The sequence below is a fragment of the Marmota monax genome, unplaced genomic scaffold (assembly GCF_021218885.2).
Source record: "Marmota monax isolate L192 unplaced genomic scaffold, Marmota_monax_Labrador192_F-V1.1 WCK01_AAM20220418_F8-fsc00069, whole genome shotgun sequence".
NCBI classification, from domain to species: Eukaryota; Metazoa; Chordata; class Mammalia; order Rodentia; family Sciuridae; genus Marmota; species Marmota monax.
The window spans coordinates 4,425,085-4,442,120 of NW_026695243.1; the positions used below are offsets into that span (position 1 = coordinate 4,425,085).

Here is a 17,036-nt window from a genome sequence, read left to right on the forward strand (position 1 = left end):
ATAAATAAAAATAGATATTGTGTCCATCTACAATATATATATATATATATATATATACATATCTCACTTTGTACATTTGGCCAAATCCTCGCCATTTCTTTATAACTTACAACTGAAAATATAAAGAAAGTAGCTCTGGGAATTATCTTGTCCAACACCAGAGTTCTGAACCCTAGCTGTTATTAAACTTCTCTCCATCTCTGAGCTTCCAAGTTGTTCTGCTCTGCTTACACACTCCCGGGGAGTAGAGCTTATCACCCCTTTGAGACATCCTGCTCTGACCTTGTATAACTCTGCTGGTAAGAAAGGGCTTTCTGGCCAGACTCCTGTAGCACAAAGTAAGAGTGATTTTTACTATGGTGATTTAAAAATATGTCTGCACAATTCTTTGATAAGCTTTCCTTCAAAAGGTGGAGCCTAATTCCCCTGCCCTTGAGCAGGGGTTGTACTTAATGACTTCCTCCTAACAGAAAATGATAGAAGAGACTGTGTGACTTCCAAAGCTGGGTCATAAAGACGTTTGAGGCTTTCTTCTTTCTTTGTCTTGGATCACTTGCTCTGGGAGAAGTTATGTGGCCAGGCTGCCCCTGAATTCCTGGCCCTTAGAAGCTATGACTTAATCCATGTTTCTTGTTTCAAGCCAGGACTTTGAGGCTGTGTCACTAAATTTTGGGATAATTTGTTACACAGCTATAGATAGCTGATACATTTACAAATAATGTTTAGTTAGGGGGAAAAAAAGCCAAAACCAAATTATCTGATCTGGAAAAGCAAGAAAACATAACCCACTTCCCTTAGTTTCCCTTCAAAATATTAAGCACAGCCTTCCTTGTCAGATATTGAAAGGAGAAGTGGGAAACCTGGCTAATATCCCCTAAGCCTTACACATTTTCTCATTTGAGAGTCATGCCTTCAGGCTTGGTCTGTTCTGAGGACGTCTTCTGAAGGGCAGCTGGGTTGGGAGTTAGGAGGGTGAATCAGGAAGGACAGAGAAACACCACTTGGCTATGAGTTGGGCAGGGACCCATAGGTACCTGGTCTGTTGAGTCTGATCCCTGGGAGCTGACAGGGTCTCTCTTGTCCATAAATGCAGCCAGGATACCAAAGTTCCAATTCAGCCCTGCTGATAACCTGATCTGTGACCTCAGGCAAGTCCCATCCCTTCTCAGGGCCTCAGTTTCCCTACCTGTAGAAGGAGGTGGGCTGGACATTTTCTCAGTGTTCTTTGGCCCTAGCTCAGTCCCTTCCTACCCTCTCCGGGTGTCAGGGCAACATCGCCGTTGGAGATGCGGTTGAGTCAACAAACAGCCTCAGAATCCAAGTTCCCCATTTCTGTGAGCCAGCCTGCCGGGCTGCATGTCACCCTGGGTGGAACTCCCCAAGTTCCTTTCTTTGGCCGTATAAGGAAAAAGGACAGAGTCTCACTGACACAGGTTACAAGCACAAGGATTGAGGCAAAAGCTCTGGCCTCTGAGGACCTCAGTGACTAACCAAGAATGAGGAATAAATCAGAGGCCACTCAACACCTTCTCTTTGTCCTACTTCTGGCTCATCCCAGTCTAGGACTGAGGCACCTGAGGGGAGCCGGCTTTGCCCAGGCCTGGGAGACATTTTGTGGGAGACTTAGGGTAGAGGGGGCACTGAGGCCTGGGAGACCAGAAGGGGTTATGGCTGCCAAGATGGGGGGCCTGACTAGCATTGGGGCTGCTGGGGGACAAGAGGGAATGGGTGGAAGTGGATCTCAGGAGGGGTTCTGGGGACCCAGGCCCAGAGGAGGGCTGCCTGGCACAGTATCCTCAGCTACCCATTGTGAGCATTAAATAAGATAATGGATACAAAGCGCTCCGTATTGCTCCTAAGAGCTTATGGTGCCTGCTCGGTAAATTAACCCTTAGAATAATGTCTGAACTCCCTAGATCACCTAGAATGATTTTAAAAGCTACCAGAATTCATCTCATTAGAAGTAGATTCTTATTATTCTCATTTTCCAAGGCGGGAAACTGAGGCTCAGGGAAGCAAATGTTCTTACAACCAGGGTGTTCAGCTGGGGTGAGGGCAATGGTCAGTCAGCACTGGCTCTGTCTTGGGCTCTAGGGGGACCACAGTGACAGGCAAGATGGGCAGTTCAATGACAGGAGGCCAGTGCTCCTGTAGCTGAGGGCTAACATTCTGCTGGGAAGTCAGGTTTCAGCTGACTCTGGGGAGACCCTGCCTCCTGCCTGGCCCGGGCCTGGAGTCACATGAGCATTCATGCCCAGGGCCTGGTCTGGGGCCTCTGCCAAGCCCGCTGCATGCCTTTGTTCCATCCCTCTGGCCCTCCTGCCTCACAGAGCAGAGTCAGCAGTGATCAGGGGAGAGGGTAGGAAGGGTAGATAGGGGGAGGGCTGGGATGGGTGACAGAGAGATGCCAGGTGTCCCAAGCAGGGAGTTCACCCTGCAAGGCTGCTGCTGGCCTGTGTGGCTCTTCATATGAATTAGAAAAAAAAAAAAAAAAAGTGCCCTCTCTGGGTAAACAAAACTCTAGACCATGGCACCAGCTTGGAGAGTGGATTGTGCACTGCGTTTCGCTTTGCCAGCCACCTCATTATGCAGTGAACAATCCACACAGCCACCCAGGGCGACCTTGCTTACCAAGCACCCCCCCACAGGACCAGGACCTGGGCTGAGCACTGGGATATGGAGATAGCTCAGACATAGCTCAGCTTTTGAGAGGTTACAGGGAAGCTGAGGTGCTAGGGGGACACAGAGGAGGAGCACCAGAGCAGACGCTCAGAGGAAATATGAAGGCTGAGAGAAGGTGGCAGTGCTCCATTACCCTGCTAGGTGGTGTCCAGCAGGGTGATTTCAAGGTACCAACATGCCGTGTGCCATCACTGAACTGGAGCTGGGAGGAGACTTGCATGTTAGTCCTGGCCAGCTGATTCCAGCTGCTCTGGAACATCACTTGGGCAGAGGAGAGGTTTTAGCTGAAGCCGAGGAAGACGGGTTTCTCCAGGTAGGGAAGAGGGCAGGGGTCAGAGAACATTCCAGGAGGCAGAACAGAAGTGGGAGCAAGTTGAAAAGAGCTTGGAAAGAAAGGGCTCTGACTGGGGTCTGGGGATGTGGCTCAAGCGGTAGCGCGCTCGCCTGGCATGCGTGCGCCCGGGTTCGATCCTCAGCACCACATACAAACAAAGATGTGTGTCCGCCAAAAACTAAAAAATAAATATTAAAAAAAAAAAAAAAAAAGAGAGGGCTCTGACTGAGAAGAGGTGGACAAAGACTTCTAGAAACTGGCAAGGTTTAGTTCTTGGCCTGGACAGAGTTCACACAGCTCTTAGGATTTGTTAAGCGGTGTATTTATGTTTTATGCACTTTCTGTCTGTTTGAATACTTTATAATAAAAAAGTTTAAAGTACTGATAATCTCCCTAATCTTACTTGGGAATAACAACTGTTAATAATTTTGTGATATTTCCTTCCAATCTTTTTCCTATGTATACATTTACACAACATCCATTCAAAAGTTTCTTGTAGAAAAGAAAAGAAAAGCCGGTGTGGTGGTGCATGCCTGTAATCCCAGGGGCTCTGGAGGCTGAGGCAGGAGGATTGCAAGTTCAAAGCCAGCCTCAGCAAAAGCAAGGTGCTAAGCAACTCAGTGAGATCCTGTCTCTAAATAAAATACAAAATAGGGCTCAGTGGTCGAGTGCCCCTAAGTTCAATCTCTGGTACCAAAAACAAAACAAAATTAAAAAAACACACACCAAAGAGAGAGAGAGAGAGAGAGAGAGAGAGAGAGAGAGAGAGAGAGAGAGAGAGAGAGAGAGAAAGAAAAAACAAAAAGGAAAAATAAAAAACCCTGAGTTCCCTGTTCATAAAAAAGAAAGCATTTTAATGTTGGAAGCCAGGTGTGGCAGTGAATAAAGTGTGATTTTGGAGTCAGAGAGACCTGGGTTCAAATCCTGACTAAGACCCTGAGGAAGTTGCTTGTCTAACCCTCTCTGAGCAGTTTTCTTTTCTTCAAACTGGGGTTGGTAATACACACATCCTGCAGGGCTGTGAAGATCATACACAGTGGATGCAAGGTGGTAGCACACAGCTGTCCGCAGTAGACCCTCAACCATGTACAAGCTACTGTTACATTCAACTTTTGTTATTAACCCCCTCTTAGAAAGTCAGGACCTTAAGAGCTGCCAAAAGATAAATGATGGAACCACAGAAATCAGAGAGAAACAGTAACTTTATAAAGACAAACTAAGATGTGCCCAGGGAGTAACTTGAATGGTGAAGACAATCAAAAGTCCCATTGGCAAAGGAACTGAACAGGCACTTCACAGAAGAAGAAATATGGTCAACAAATATATGAAAAAATGTTCAACATCTCTAGCAATTAGAGAAAGGCAAGTTAAAACCACACTGAGATTCCATCTCACTCCAGTCAGAATGGCAATTATGAAGAACATAAGCAACAATAAATGTTGGCAAGGATGTGGGGGGAAAGGTACATTTATACATTGCTGGTGGGACTGAAAATTGGTGCACACACTCTGGGAAGCAGTATGAAGATACCTCAGAAAACTTGGAATGATTCCATCAGTTGGCCCAGTTATCCTACTCTTCATCTTATACCCAAAGGACTTAAAATGAGAATACTACAGTGACACAGCCACATCAATGTTTATAGTAGCTCGATTCACAATAGCTAAGCTATGGAACCAACCTGGGTGCCTTTCAACAGATGAATGGATAAAGAAATGATATATACACACAATGGAGTATTATTCAGCCTTAAAGAAGAATGAAACTATGGCATTTGCCAGTAAATAGATGCAATTGGAGACTATTATGCTAAGTGAAATAAGCCAATCCCCAAAACCAAAGGTCAAATGTTCTCTCATGGGGGGGCATAGCCTGGTGGGGGGCGGGGAGGTTCACTGGATTGGGAGGGGAATGGGGGGAAGGGAGGGGGATGGGAATGGGGAACACAATAGAATGAATCAGACATAACTTTCTATGCTCATATATGAATACACCACCAGTGTAACTCCACATCATGTACAAGAATGGTTGCAAGAATGGGAAGTTATACCCCATGTATATATGATACTCAAAATATACTCTACCGTTATGTATATCTAAAAAGAACAAAGAAAAAGAAGAAAAAAGCCCCACTGGGTTGGCGGGGGTGACTCAAGAAAGCAGGGATGTTTAATCCAGTGGTTTACAAGATCTGTGATCAGATGTCCTGGGGGCAGCAGAGAACAGAACTAAACCCAACAACCAGGGCATAGAAAGGGAGCCAGCTGGTCTGAGTCTAAGGAAGGATCTTCTCGAAGCCTAAGAGTGAAGGGCGAGGGTGGTAAGGAATGAGCTCCCCATCGCGAGGAGGTTTCCAGGAGAAGCTGGCTGAGCACGTGGTAGAAATGATGGGCGAGGAAGTTCCCAGGGTGGAGGGCGTGGACCAGTGGACTGTGGAGTCCCCACAGCTGGGCACTGGAGCTTCCATAATCAATGGCACCTGCTCCATGAAGCTGCAGGCTGACAAACGCAGATCAGCAAGGAGTGCTTACTGAAGGGCACGGGGACACCTGCCCGTCTTACCTGGTTATCGATTTTCAGCTCCACCAGAGAAGTGTTGTGTGGAAGGGCTTCCACCAGGCGCAGGATCCCAGCTCCGGAGATGAAGTTGGATTCCACATTCAGCGTCTTCAAGACCTTGTTCACCTTCAGCATCTCAGCGAGGGCCTTGACCACAGGAGGAAAGCAGGGACACCTGTGAGTCACCCCAGCAGGCTGGAGCCCCTCGTGGGTGGATCCACAAATTCCATGGGGTGCAGGCCAGATGATCTCTGGAGCTTCCTCCACCTACACGACTCTGAAGGGGACTCTTCTCCCCTGCAACCATCCCTGGCTTCCGAAGGCCACTTCCAAACATCCCTGTTTTCTTCAGTCGCCCCCCCTCACCCAGTGGGGCTTTTTTTCTTTCTTTTCTTTTCAGATACATATGACAGTAGAGTGAATTTTGACATATCACACATACATGGAGTGTAACTTCCCATTCTGGTGGCTCTACACGCTATGGAGTCACATCTACGCCATCTCCACAGCCTGCCTCTCCTCCTCTGCCCTCTTCCAGCAGAGCCACCCACAGACCCGCATGCTCAGTGCTTTCCCACTGATTCCCCTCACCTGCCATCGCTGCCTCCGGAACGTTCTTTCTGCTTCACTCGTCCAAACCCTGTCTGTCCTTCAAGGCCATTCTCAACGCCCCTTTCTGTAAGAGCTTTTGCTGGCTCTCAGCTAGCTCTGTGCCCTCTTGATTTACCCACAACTCCCTCATGGAACTTGTGCTCCTAGGTTCACAGTTGTTTCTATCCTGGTGTGTCTCTGCCATCAGACCCTTGGGCTGAAAATGTGCCCCAGTGTCCCATGGTGCCCACAGTGCCCACGCAGAGCCCAGCACATGGTAGGGCTTCAGGCAACATTCGCTGGGTGACCACTGCAGGCTCAGCCTCCCCTGTGTACGCTCAGCTTCTCCTCTATTGCTCTGTTGAAGAGTCACTGTTTTCTCCGAGCACCAGGGAGCAGAAGAGGAAGGCTGGGAAAGCACCCCACGAGGCAGGAGCAGGGCCAGCTGGAGGAGGGCTCGGGTGGCCCTCAGCACGTTTCAGAGAGATGCAGCCAGGGGTTGTAGATGGCAATCAGAGCCTCCGAAGGAAATGAGGTAATTAGCAGTTGGTGGAAACGATGTGTCATGGGGGAAAGAAGACACCAACAGCTGAGAGGCCTGGGACACAGTGATCAGTGGGCCCTGAAGGGACACTCGGAGCCAGGAACGCCTGCTGTGTGGCATTGTCCCTGCAGAGGCTCAGCTCCCAGCACATCTTCCATGCTAAAATCATCCCCTTCCTGCCCATGGCACTTCAGTGTGTCCCCAGGATGGGGTGGTGGCTTTCTCTATGACACCTTAGTTGTGTCCCCAGGATGGGGTGGTGGCTTTCTCTATGACCATACCTGTTTTCTGAAGAGGCTAGCTCTTCCAGAGGGGCCCTACCTGTGTCCTCTCTGTGTCGTTATGACAGCCCCTGCTCCCCAGAAAGACCTGGCCTGGCCTAATCACCAAAGTAGTTAGCTGCACTAGGCTGGGGGGCCAGGCCTTGGGCTGAGGAGGTCTTGGAGGCTGTCATGTCACTTATTAACCCCTTGCATGTTAGATCACAGTGAAGGGCACAGGGGAAGAGTGAAGGCAGGCAGCAGGGCACGTACAGGGCTCTGGATTCCTGGCTTAGCCACTGGCACGAGGCATTTCAGAATTCGACAATGGGTCTGCAGGTACAGACAGGCTGATATCAGCTGTCGGTCTGGCACAAAGTCTGTGCCCAAAAAACACTTGTGGCATTGAGCTGAGTGCCAGCGTGGACATGCCTGGTTTCTGATCCATGCCCTAGTAGTGTATGGTGCATGTGGCTTTGCCAGCTGTGTCACCATAGACAAACTCAGGACCCACTGAACTCAGAGGTCATCAGTCCAGAGGTTCCCTCTGGCAGCCATGGATGTTGTGAGCTCTTTTTATCATTTCAAAAATATTGAAGAAAATTGTCCCTCCTCTTTTTAACAATCAGAAGAAAACTTATTGCAACTAAATGGATTAAGCTGATTCCTGCACTTTTTACCTGCTACTGGTGTTACACTGTGCTGTTATCTTTTAGTTGCCTGCGTGGCCAAATGGACCCGTGTGTACATGAAATGGGAGCTGAGGGGCTGGTGGGAGAGCTCAGTTGGTAGAGTGCTTGCCTTGCATGCACAAGGCCCTTAATCCCCAGCATCACCAAAAATAAAGGAGCTGAGACCGGTCACAGTTGAATTCCCAAAGCCTAATTCTGAGCTAAGTACACTGAGGCTCTCAGTAAATGTGCATCAAATATTTTTTAAATTAATGGTTATTTTACAATATATATAATTTAATCAGCAATATCTTTCAGGACAAGGGGGGAAAATCAAATTGGTCATTGGGACCTAATGATGAAGACAATGAGTTTAGGAATGAGAAACAGGCCCAGCGAGGGCAGAGCTTTGCCCGAAATGTGAAGTACTGAGTGGACAGATCTGGCTTTACGGGTCCGTGACTTCATCTGAATCTCATGTCTGCCTCTCGTTCCTTCTGTGACTTGGACTAAGCAAGCTGCTTGACCTCTCTGAACTCTAGTTCTTCAGGTGCAGAGTGGGGAGGCCCACACCTCTGAGAGCAGGGGGGTCGTGAGGATTGGCTGGGGTGATGACAGGTAGTACTGGGCAATGGTCGTCCCACCCGTGTTCCCTTCTGGCTCCTAGCGCCATTCTTTCACCTGGATACAGATGGCCCTGAGGCCACAAGCGTAACCCTAATTTCAGACCCCCCCCAACTTCAATGCAGCAGAATGAAGAGGTACATACGAAAGCCACAGGGTCATTGCTCCGGGTCCCCACGATGCTGAACTTCTTCACATAGGAGTTTTCTTTCAGGGCTTCTGCGTATGCCTTCAGGGTAGGTATAGGGATATTCTGCAGAGAAAAAGGCAGCAGAGGGTGATCAGCAGTCTCCACCTGGGACAGGTGGGTAGGCACCTGGGGCAGTCACCCTCTGACATATACAGCCTGTATCCTAGTCCCAACACGTCCCTAGCCAGAAAGCGAAATGGATTTTGTCCCAGAAGGCAAAGATTTGGGGAGAAATTTCTGGCACATAAATTGAGAAAATCACCTCTGAATTTTCAGACAGAACCCACAACTCTCCTCTGTGCATGTGAAAGTCAGAGAAGAAGCTAAAAATCAAGACACAGAGAGACGAGAGCAGCATTGCATTGTGCAGTGGGCTCAGGGCTGCGGGGAGGGGCAGGGCTGAGCCTGATCTATCCCTTAGCCCCTGGCAGTGTGTCTGACTCTCTGTGTGACTTTGGGGAACTTCCTTCCCCTCTCTGGGCCTATTTCTAGAAATCAGAAGTGGGGGCTGCACTAGATACTCTGTCAGAGACATCTACACAGAAGACTCAGCTCTGGTGGTACATCGGCGATTTCTAGGGAACATTTACAAATTGCTAATACCAGAGCCTATCCCAAACGAATAAAATCAGAATCTGGGCATTGTTGTGTGTGTGTGTGTGTGTGTGTGTGTGTGTGTTTGGGTGTGTGTAATACTGGGGGTTTAACCCAGGGGTGCTCTACCACTGTGCCACACCCCCAGCCCTTTTATTTTGAGATAGGCTCTCTGTTAGTTGCTGAGGCTGGCCTTGAACTTGGGATCCTCTTGCTTCAGGCTCGGAAGTTTCTAGGATGACAGGCATGCACCACTGCACCCAGCTGGTACATATATTTTTAATGTCCTCAGGTGAAAACCACAGACGCAACTGTGTCATGAGGCAGTTGGACCAGATCAGGGAAACTGAGGCCTGGAGGGAGTCTGAGCCCTTAGCAGAGGCCTCCCAGGGAGTTCTGCCACTTGGCCTCTCTCAAGTGGCATTTGCTGCCAGATTGCATGACTCTGAGTTGTGCCAATGTCCCTTTGGGACACCCTCACACAACTGAGGCAGAGAGTGCCTGGCTGTATTTTTATTGAGCTCTCATTTCAGAGTGAGTGTCACTTAAGCTCCCAAGGGAGCAGAGTGGGGATCCAGGTGGAGGAGAACACTGGGGCCCAGGTTTCCAATCTGATTGTGCCCAGGGGCTGGCCGACATTGGAAAGTGGAGAAGAAACGAAAGAGGAGCCTGGAGCGGGGTCTGGCTTCTTGTCTGACCCCCACCTCCCCAAACTAATCCTGCTGGCCTGGGGCTGAGCAGGTGGGTGGGCAGCTGTGCCCGCTTCGGCATTCCTCCTACAGCCTTTTCCAGGGTGGGGCTCCTGGTCCACCTGTCCCTCCTCTGCCCTGATGGCCACCCGGGGAGAGGTCCACAGAGATGAGGGCAAACAGCTCAGCTATTTCCTTGGACACTGGGCCAACAGCTCCCTTCTGTGGCTGTAGAACGAGGCTGGAGGGAGCCTGAACATGATCCAGCAGGAGGTAGGAGTGATGGCTGGGGGCAGGGCCTGCCCAGGGCTTGACAGGCCCATGAACCTTGCGGGCCCTGGACTCTGCCAGCCTCGAGATCATGTGCTAAAGCGTGTGTCTGACTCAATGTTTGTATCTCAGAAAATCTCTACGTTTTGAAAAACATGGCAGGTTTCCAGATGGAAGCTGGGTTGACCCACGGTGAACATCTGGGCCTGATGTGCTCAGAAAGAAACCAGGACCGTGGGATGCACTTGTTTACACTGTTCACCCCCTTAGATGCTCCCATCTGGGACATGTGCCATCTGATTCAGAAACATCCAGAGTCTAAACCGGCCTAGACTGTTGGTATCTAGGTGACATGGACAACCCCCACCCCACGCACACACAGGTGAAGTGAAAGAAAGGAACTTTACCCGGATGTTATTGAGGTTGACCTCTTCAAGTTCCGGGTCGTTGTTCTTTATCCGCTCCAGTGTTTCCTCGACGTCTGTCGAGTTCGGTTCTTCGTCAGGCACGGGCTTGTACTGTGTAGGTTTAATCACACCTAGAGTGACCAGGGAGAGGGAGGTGGCTCACAGGAAGACAGGGACAACTTTCTTTCAACACAAGGACACCCTGAAAGGGAGCATCAGCAGTTTGGGTGCTTGGGAAGCCTGTACGTCACGGGTGCCAGAAGGAGCCCTGTGAAGGAGCCAGGAGGTTGGGGCTCTGGCTTTGACTTTCTGAAAGAACTGGGTGAACCTCTCAAACTCTGACCCTCCAGCCCTCCTCTATAAGTAGGGATAGTCCTTCTCGCCATGCTCATTATCTCAGTGGACTCTGGTGAGGACACGATGAAGCCTGGGAAGAAAGGAAATGCCTACATCTTCCCAAAGGAAGCGTTCTTGTTTTTCTGGCACCTTTATTTCCCTTTGGGTCCAAATGTCAGCTTGGAACAGTGCAGTGGAGTAATTAAGACAATGGGATATGGTCCCAGGAAAGGACAAAGGGATCAGTGGAACAGACCCTCATGGGTATGTGGAGACTGATGATAAAAGCAAGACCTCACACCAGTGGGGAGAGGATAAATGTCACCATTGATGTGATATAATTAGATATTCATTCAAAAAATGAAAGTTTAATCCCATCCCACACACAAAATGTGAACTCCAGGTGGATTAAGAAGTTGAACATAAGAAGTGAATCTCCAAATGTTGAGAAGAAAATGTAGGAGAATACTTTATGACATTTTCTTTAAACAAAACAGAAAATTCCAGGACATTCAAAGGACAAGATGAATAGTTTTGGCTACACAAGATTTTAGAACTTCTGCAAAGAGTCAGTGCATCAGTGAGCAGAGGAGGCAAGATGCAGGAGGACTCATCTCCTCCAAGGTGCCCTCTGTGAGGGGGTAAGGGGGCCAGGCGAGGGGTGCAGCCACCAGGAGTCAGGGCCATGTACTCACTGTTGAGTCCCTCCTTGTTCACAATGGAGCTGCTGCCCAGGGCTTGGTAGTACTGTTGGTTGCTCATAAGCGTGTGCATGCCCAGGATAGCTGTGGGGACAGAGGAAGTTCTCTGACTCTGTTCCTGCAGACAGAGATACCTCCCTTGAACCCACCTTCCCCACCCCAGGAACTTAGCTCACAGAAATGACTAGAAACACTTGTGCAAAAAATGTTAAAATGTAATGTTATCTTTACTCTCACCTCCATGTGAGTGACTCTCAGATCACCATCCTTCCCAGACTTCTCTGACCACTGCCCTCAGACTTCCAGGTCCCCCTAAGCTCCTACTGGCATGCCCCACCCAATTTGACCTAATAGAAGGAAACCTTCTCAGCCTCTCCATCTTCCTATGGATCCCTCTTCATCTTGCCATCTGACCTCTCCCTCATGCAACACCTCAGCCACATGGCTCCCTCTCCCCCAAGCCCATTCCACCCCCCAGGCCCTGGTTGTCTCACCTCCCAAGCCATCTCCTCTGTCCTGGTTGAGGCCCTATCTTTTGTGGTTGTACAGATGGTACCCGACTTACAAAGGTTTAATTTATGATTTTTGAATTTACAATGGCATGAAAGAAACATGCATCAAGTAGAAAACAGACTTTGAATTTTGAATTTTTCCCAGGCTAGCCATACTTGGGAGGACACTCTTTCAAGAAGCTGGGCAGTGGCAGTGAGCCCCAGCTCCCACAATCACGAGGGAAAACAACCAAGATTCTCCGGGGTGCTGTGTCGTGATGTCTGGAAGGCCGGTATTAAGTGTGTTTTTGATGTAGGCTGTTTTCAACATACAGTAGGGTTATCAGGATGCCCCCCATCTTTCATTCAGAAGCATCTGTATTGTCACAGCTGTGGAACAATGGTTGTCCTATCCTTCTGACCCTCTCCCTCCCAACATTCAGCACAGAGCAGCCAGAAAGATCCTTCTGGAAATGCCAGTAGGACCTCATCACTCCCGTGCTCGGCCATTCTTCCACTCAATCACTGTTCAGCATTTATTGAACACCTGCTGAGGGCCCGGCTGGGGAAGAGGGCAGGGAGAACAGCAGGGTCAGGGTCTCTGCTCATGTAGTTGATGGTCAGATGGGGGAAAGGACACCAAGTGAGTGTCCACACCGTTCAAACACATAAGCATGGGATGTGACAAGTGTTGGAAAGTTCAGCGTGTTTGGGAAGAACATCAAAGGGGGCTTGGGCAGGGAAGGGTGACTGTGTCGGCCAAGTCGAGAGAAGGGAGACAGGGATGGAGGATGGGAAAGGCCAAGGCAGGCCAGTGGGGCTAGAGGGTAAAGGAGGTGAGAGGAGAGGGCCAGAAGTGGGACCTGCGGTGGTCAAAACAAGGGCTGCAACACCAGGGGCTCTGGGCCAGGGAAGTGCCTTAGATCAGTGATTGTCAAGCTGGTTGCAGGGTGCAAGGCTAGGGACTCTTTAGAAACTCCCAAGGCCCAGGCCCACCCTGGACCTGTTAAACTAAACTCTCTGGGGGGATGGGGCCCAGGCATCTGCAACATTTTTAAAGCTTTCCAGAAGGTTCAAGGTGCAGCAGAGGTTGAGAACAATCGTCTGACACTAATCTGTACAACCACCCTCTAGAGAAGAGTTACTTCACAAGGGCAAGGTTGCATCTTACAAGGTCTTCTGGGTTGAGATGAGGAGTTTAGATGTCTTTTCCTGGTGTGAATGGGGAGGCCAGTGAAGCCTTGAGCAGGGCGTGAGCTGGTCTATGGAGGGAGTGATGGATGTGAGTTCGGTGTGCAGCTGTCCATGGAAGGACCGTGGCTTGTGATGGCCAAGTCCAAACACCAGCCCCCCTGGCTGGCTCTGCCTCAGCAGCTGGTTGCTTACCTGCTACACTGTTCATCACCGCTCAGTAGCTTCTCCTGCCTTTGCCAACACTGTCCCTTCTGCTGGTGATTCTCCACACCAAGAGAAATTGGAATTTCAGATAGACAATGAATAATCTCTTAGTATTATAAGTATGTTCCATTCATTATTTGGGATATACTCATATCAAAAAGTTATTTATTGTTTATCTGACTTTCAAATTCAATGGACATCCTGTATTTTATTCAACCTCTTTATCTCCCCCTCTCCTTTAAGACTTGGGGTAACCCTCCTCCTCTCCAGGGAGTTTTGTAGGATTCCTCCCTCTCCTTCTGGGGTTCTCCCAATGCCTGGTGTCCTTATTATACCATAGAGGACCCACTATGAGAGATATCCAGGTACGTTTGTGCTCCTCTGCTGGATTGTGGGCTTCCAGAGGTCAGGGAAGAGCATTCTTTGTCTCTCTAGCATCCCTCCCAGAAATAATAGGTATTTGGTAAATATTTGGTGATGGTATTTTTTTAAAATCCAAAACCCATTTCATTAGATATGGTTTCCAGTTAAAGAGGTAACATGAGAGCCCTTAATGAAGAGCCAGGAGACTCTAGTTCCAGCCCTGATTATGCCCTTGGTGTGACCTTGGGAAAGTCCTCCTCCCTCTGGGCTTTAGTCTCCTCAGCCAAACCAGGGGGTGGTAGAAGACCAGACCTCCTCAATCATGGCTTCACTTGCAAATCACCTAGCAGGCTTTTAGACAATAGCAATGCCTAGCTTCACCCTGGACAAACAATACAAATCTCTGGAGAGAGATTTTTTAACCTCCTTGGGTGATTCTGATGCCCCCCAGGAGCCACGAACCACAACATGAAATTATCTGAGAGTCCCTTCTGCTCCTCACATCCTAAAATTATCCTTGCCTGTTCATCACTGAGGAGAACCGATAGGGAGAGAGGCATCTGCAGTTTTTCGAGCTCTCCAGGTTTTAATTTAGGCTGCATCTCCGTGGGCAGCAGGAGCTGAGGCCTGAGTCAGCGTCAGGTGAGTCACATCACCACGAGGCACCCCCTGGAGCTGGCACTCAGGGCTCCCACACAGCAGCAGCTCATGGTGTTCTGGGCTGCGACTGTTTTCAAGTTGGAAACACAGTTTGCAAAGGTTATGGGGAATCCTGTGAAAGATGCAACCTCACATGGTGCCTGCTCTCACCCTGGACATAGACAGAGGTGGAGAATGGAAAGTGTATGTGGAGCTCGGTTGCCAGCTTCCTGTGATGGTCTAGAGAGGGATGCAGAGGCAGGGACGTTGCAGGGGACTGAGAGGCCTGGGTTTTAGCCTGGGCCTTGGTCCTAATTTCCTGGGTAACCCTGGACAGGTTGCTTCCCCTTTGGGACTTCAGTTTTCTCGTCTGTAAAGTGGAGGTGTGTAAGTGCTAAACACCTACCTTCCTGTGGGCCTCAGTCAACAGCCACACAACACTTCCTCATGGTTTCTCCTGTTTTGATTGTGCACAATAAATATCCAGGCAGGCCCTGTCAAACCCCCCACCTCCACTTTCCAAGGAGATGGTTTGCCAAGACCTTTTGGCAAGGATTCTCCTGGTTTCTAAGTTAGTATTTCTGCTTATGAGGTCACTAGTAGTCCTGGAGTTCTAGAACATCTCCTCAACCTGGGAATTCTTTTTTTGGGAGGGCGGGGGAGAGGGAGGGGACGGATACTGGGGATTGAACTCAGGGACACTTAATCACTGAGCCACATCCCCAGCCCTATCTTGTATTTTATTTAGAGACAGGGTCTCACTGAGTTGTTTAGTGCCTCAATGTTGCTGAGGCTGGCAACATTGAATTCACCATCCTCCTTCCTCAGCCTCCCAAGAACCATTGCACCCGGCTCTACCAGGAAATTCTAAGGACCCATCACATATGAGCTAGGAGGTACTATGTGTCAATAGCAGGCCTAAGGAGGAGTAAAACCATTTGGCAGCTCAGAAGAAATTAAGGTGGAAGGAAAGAGGAAAGAGGGAAGGAGGAGAGAGGGAGGGAGGGAGGAAGAGGGGCCCAATGTGGCGCCTGGTGGTCCTGAAGCCAGCGCTGCCTTAGCCAGCCCTAGGTAGGAGATGGGGACCTTTCTCTCTCACTTGGTCCTGGGTGCTGCATGTCACCAGGAGGGAGCAATGGGAGAAAACAGCACTTCCACACGGTCTGCTGCTTTGTTCTTTGTAGATACCGGCAAAGCTGAATTTAGCACTGAGGGACTTGATTTCTTTCTTTCTTTCTTTTCTATTTATTTTTTTTAAGTCTAGATCTTCCTCAAAACTCAAAAAGAACTATTTTTGAACTCAGAAAAAGAACATTGAGTTCTGCTTCCTCTCTCTGCCTTGGCAGGCCTCACTCGTTTGTGATTCCACTCGGGATGCAGCGTGAGCTCGCATACATGCCCGGTTTCTCCAGCTGCCTATGGCTTCTGCGGACAGCTGCAAGGTGTGCACCTGCATCCTAGGAACAGGTGAGAGAAAGTGGCTCTGGCCCAGGACTTGGGTGCCTAGATAAGCACCACTATGAGAGTCTAGGGCAAGGGCCTGAGGGCATGAAAACAGCCAGGGGATGATCTGGCCAGGACCGCCTCCAAGAGCCACAGAGCTAGGGCTGGCTGACTGTCCTTCGAGGGTGGGCCTCATTTGTCATATCACATTTTCCAGGTACTTGTTTAAGTTCGCTCCATGAGGATAGGAAACGGGCTGTTCTCTTAGGATTATTTCACCACAGCCTAGTCTGAGGCATGGTACATAGTAGGTAGGCAGACCCTGGGAACATGGTGCTTACTGTGTGCATGAGAGACCAAAGCCTGGGATGATAGAAGGTACCATCCCTACCTGGGAGTGAACTAGAGGTGACCTGTAGACCCTGGGTCCCCTTAGTTTCTTCGTTTGGTGAGTCACCCCACTCATGGCTTCAGCCACACCCTTCTTGAGAATGGAGCCACACCCACACCACCATCGATCTTGGTGCCTCCAGCCACCAAGCCTGGTATCATCTGGGCCCCCCAACTTCCAACCCAGTGCTAGGAGCAACTGGTCTCTGGTATGAAACTGGGACAAGGACAGAATTTGCTTCATGGGATTGTTGTGATCACTAGAAGCAACAGGGGGCTGACAGCGACCCACACAGCACCTGGGACCCAGGTGGTGCTCAGCAAATATCCCTCCCTTCCAATGGCATTGCCACCTTTCAAGAATCTGGGGACATCCACTTAGTACTGGGCTGAATGCACAGCCTCATCTCCCTCACGGACATCAGAAGGGCATGGTATCATGGGCAAATAATAAAAAAGAGCCCAGCAGCAACAAAAATAAAGAGGAACAGCTTCAAGAAAGCAACCCAGAAACTTCACCCAGTGCTGTGGATCTGTTCTGGCTCAGGCATGGGCAGGAGCCCTGGTTCTGACAGTGGTCATTTGATAATCCCCTGGAGCTGCCTAATGAGTGGAGTGATGTCATGCAGGGTGATTGCAGGAGAAAGTCCAGGATAAAAACAGCTCCAGGGCGAGTCAGCCTGGGGGTGCGGGACCAGGGCATCAGCACTCCCCTGCATGGGCTCCTTCAAGAGGACCCTGGCTGGGGAAGAGGTTGGTTGAACACATGGGCATCACGGGCCATCTGATATGACTTGTGCGGCTTCTGACAAAACAAATCCTCAACGGCACAGCAAACTAGGTTCCTGAGTTCAGTGTT

At 49.6% G+C, this 17,036-nt stretch overlaps 1 protein-coding gene across 2 annotated transcripts in view; it reads right to left on the minus strand.

Annotated features, from left to right (window-relative positions):
* Window positions 1–17,036, minus strand: part of Tmod1 (tropomodulin 1) — a 76,992-nt gene that overhangs the window by 16,449 nt on the left and 43,507 nt on the right. For both annotated transcript variants that reach the window (XM_058578087.1, XM_046457275.2), the window contains exons 5-8: window positions 11,448–11,537; window positions 10,417–10,547; window positions 8,412–8,519; window positions 5,580–5,723 (exon numbers count right to left, since the gene is read on the minus strand). In XM_058578087.1, the coding sequence (XP_058434070.1) occupies window positions 5,580–5,723; window positions 8,412–8,519; window positions 10,417–10,547; window positions 11,448–11,537 (473 nt within the window). The remainder of the gene's footprint in view (window positions 1–5,579; window positions 5,724–8,411; window positions 8,520–10,416; window positions 10,548–11,447; window positions 11,538–17,036) is intronic.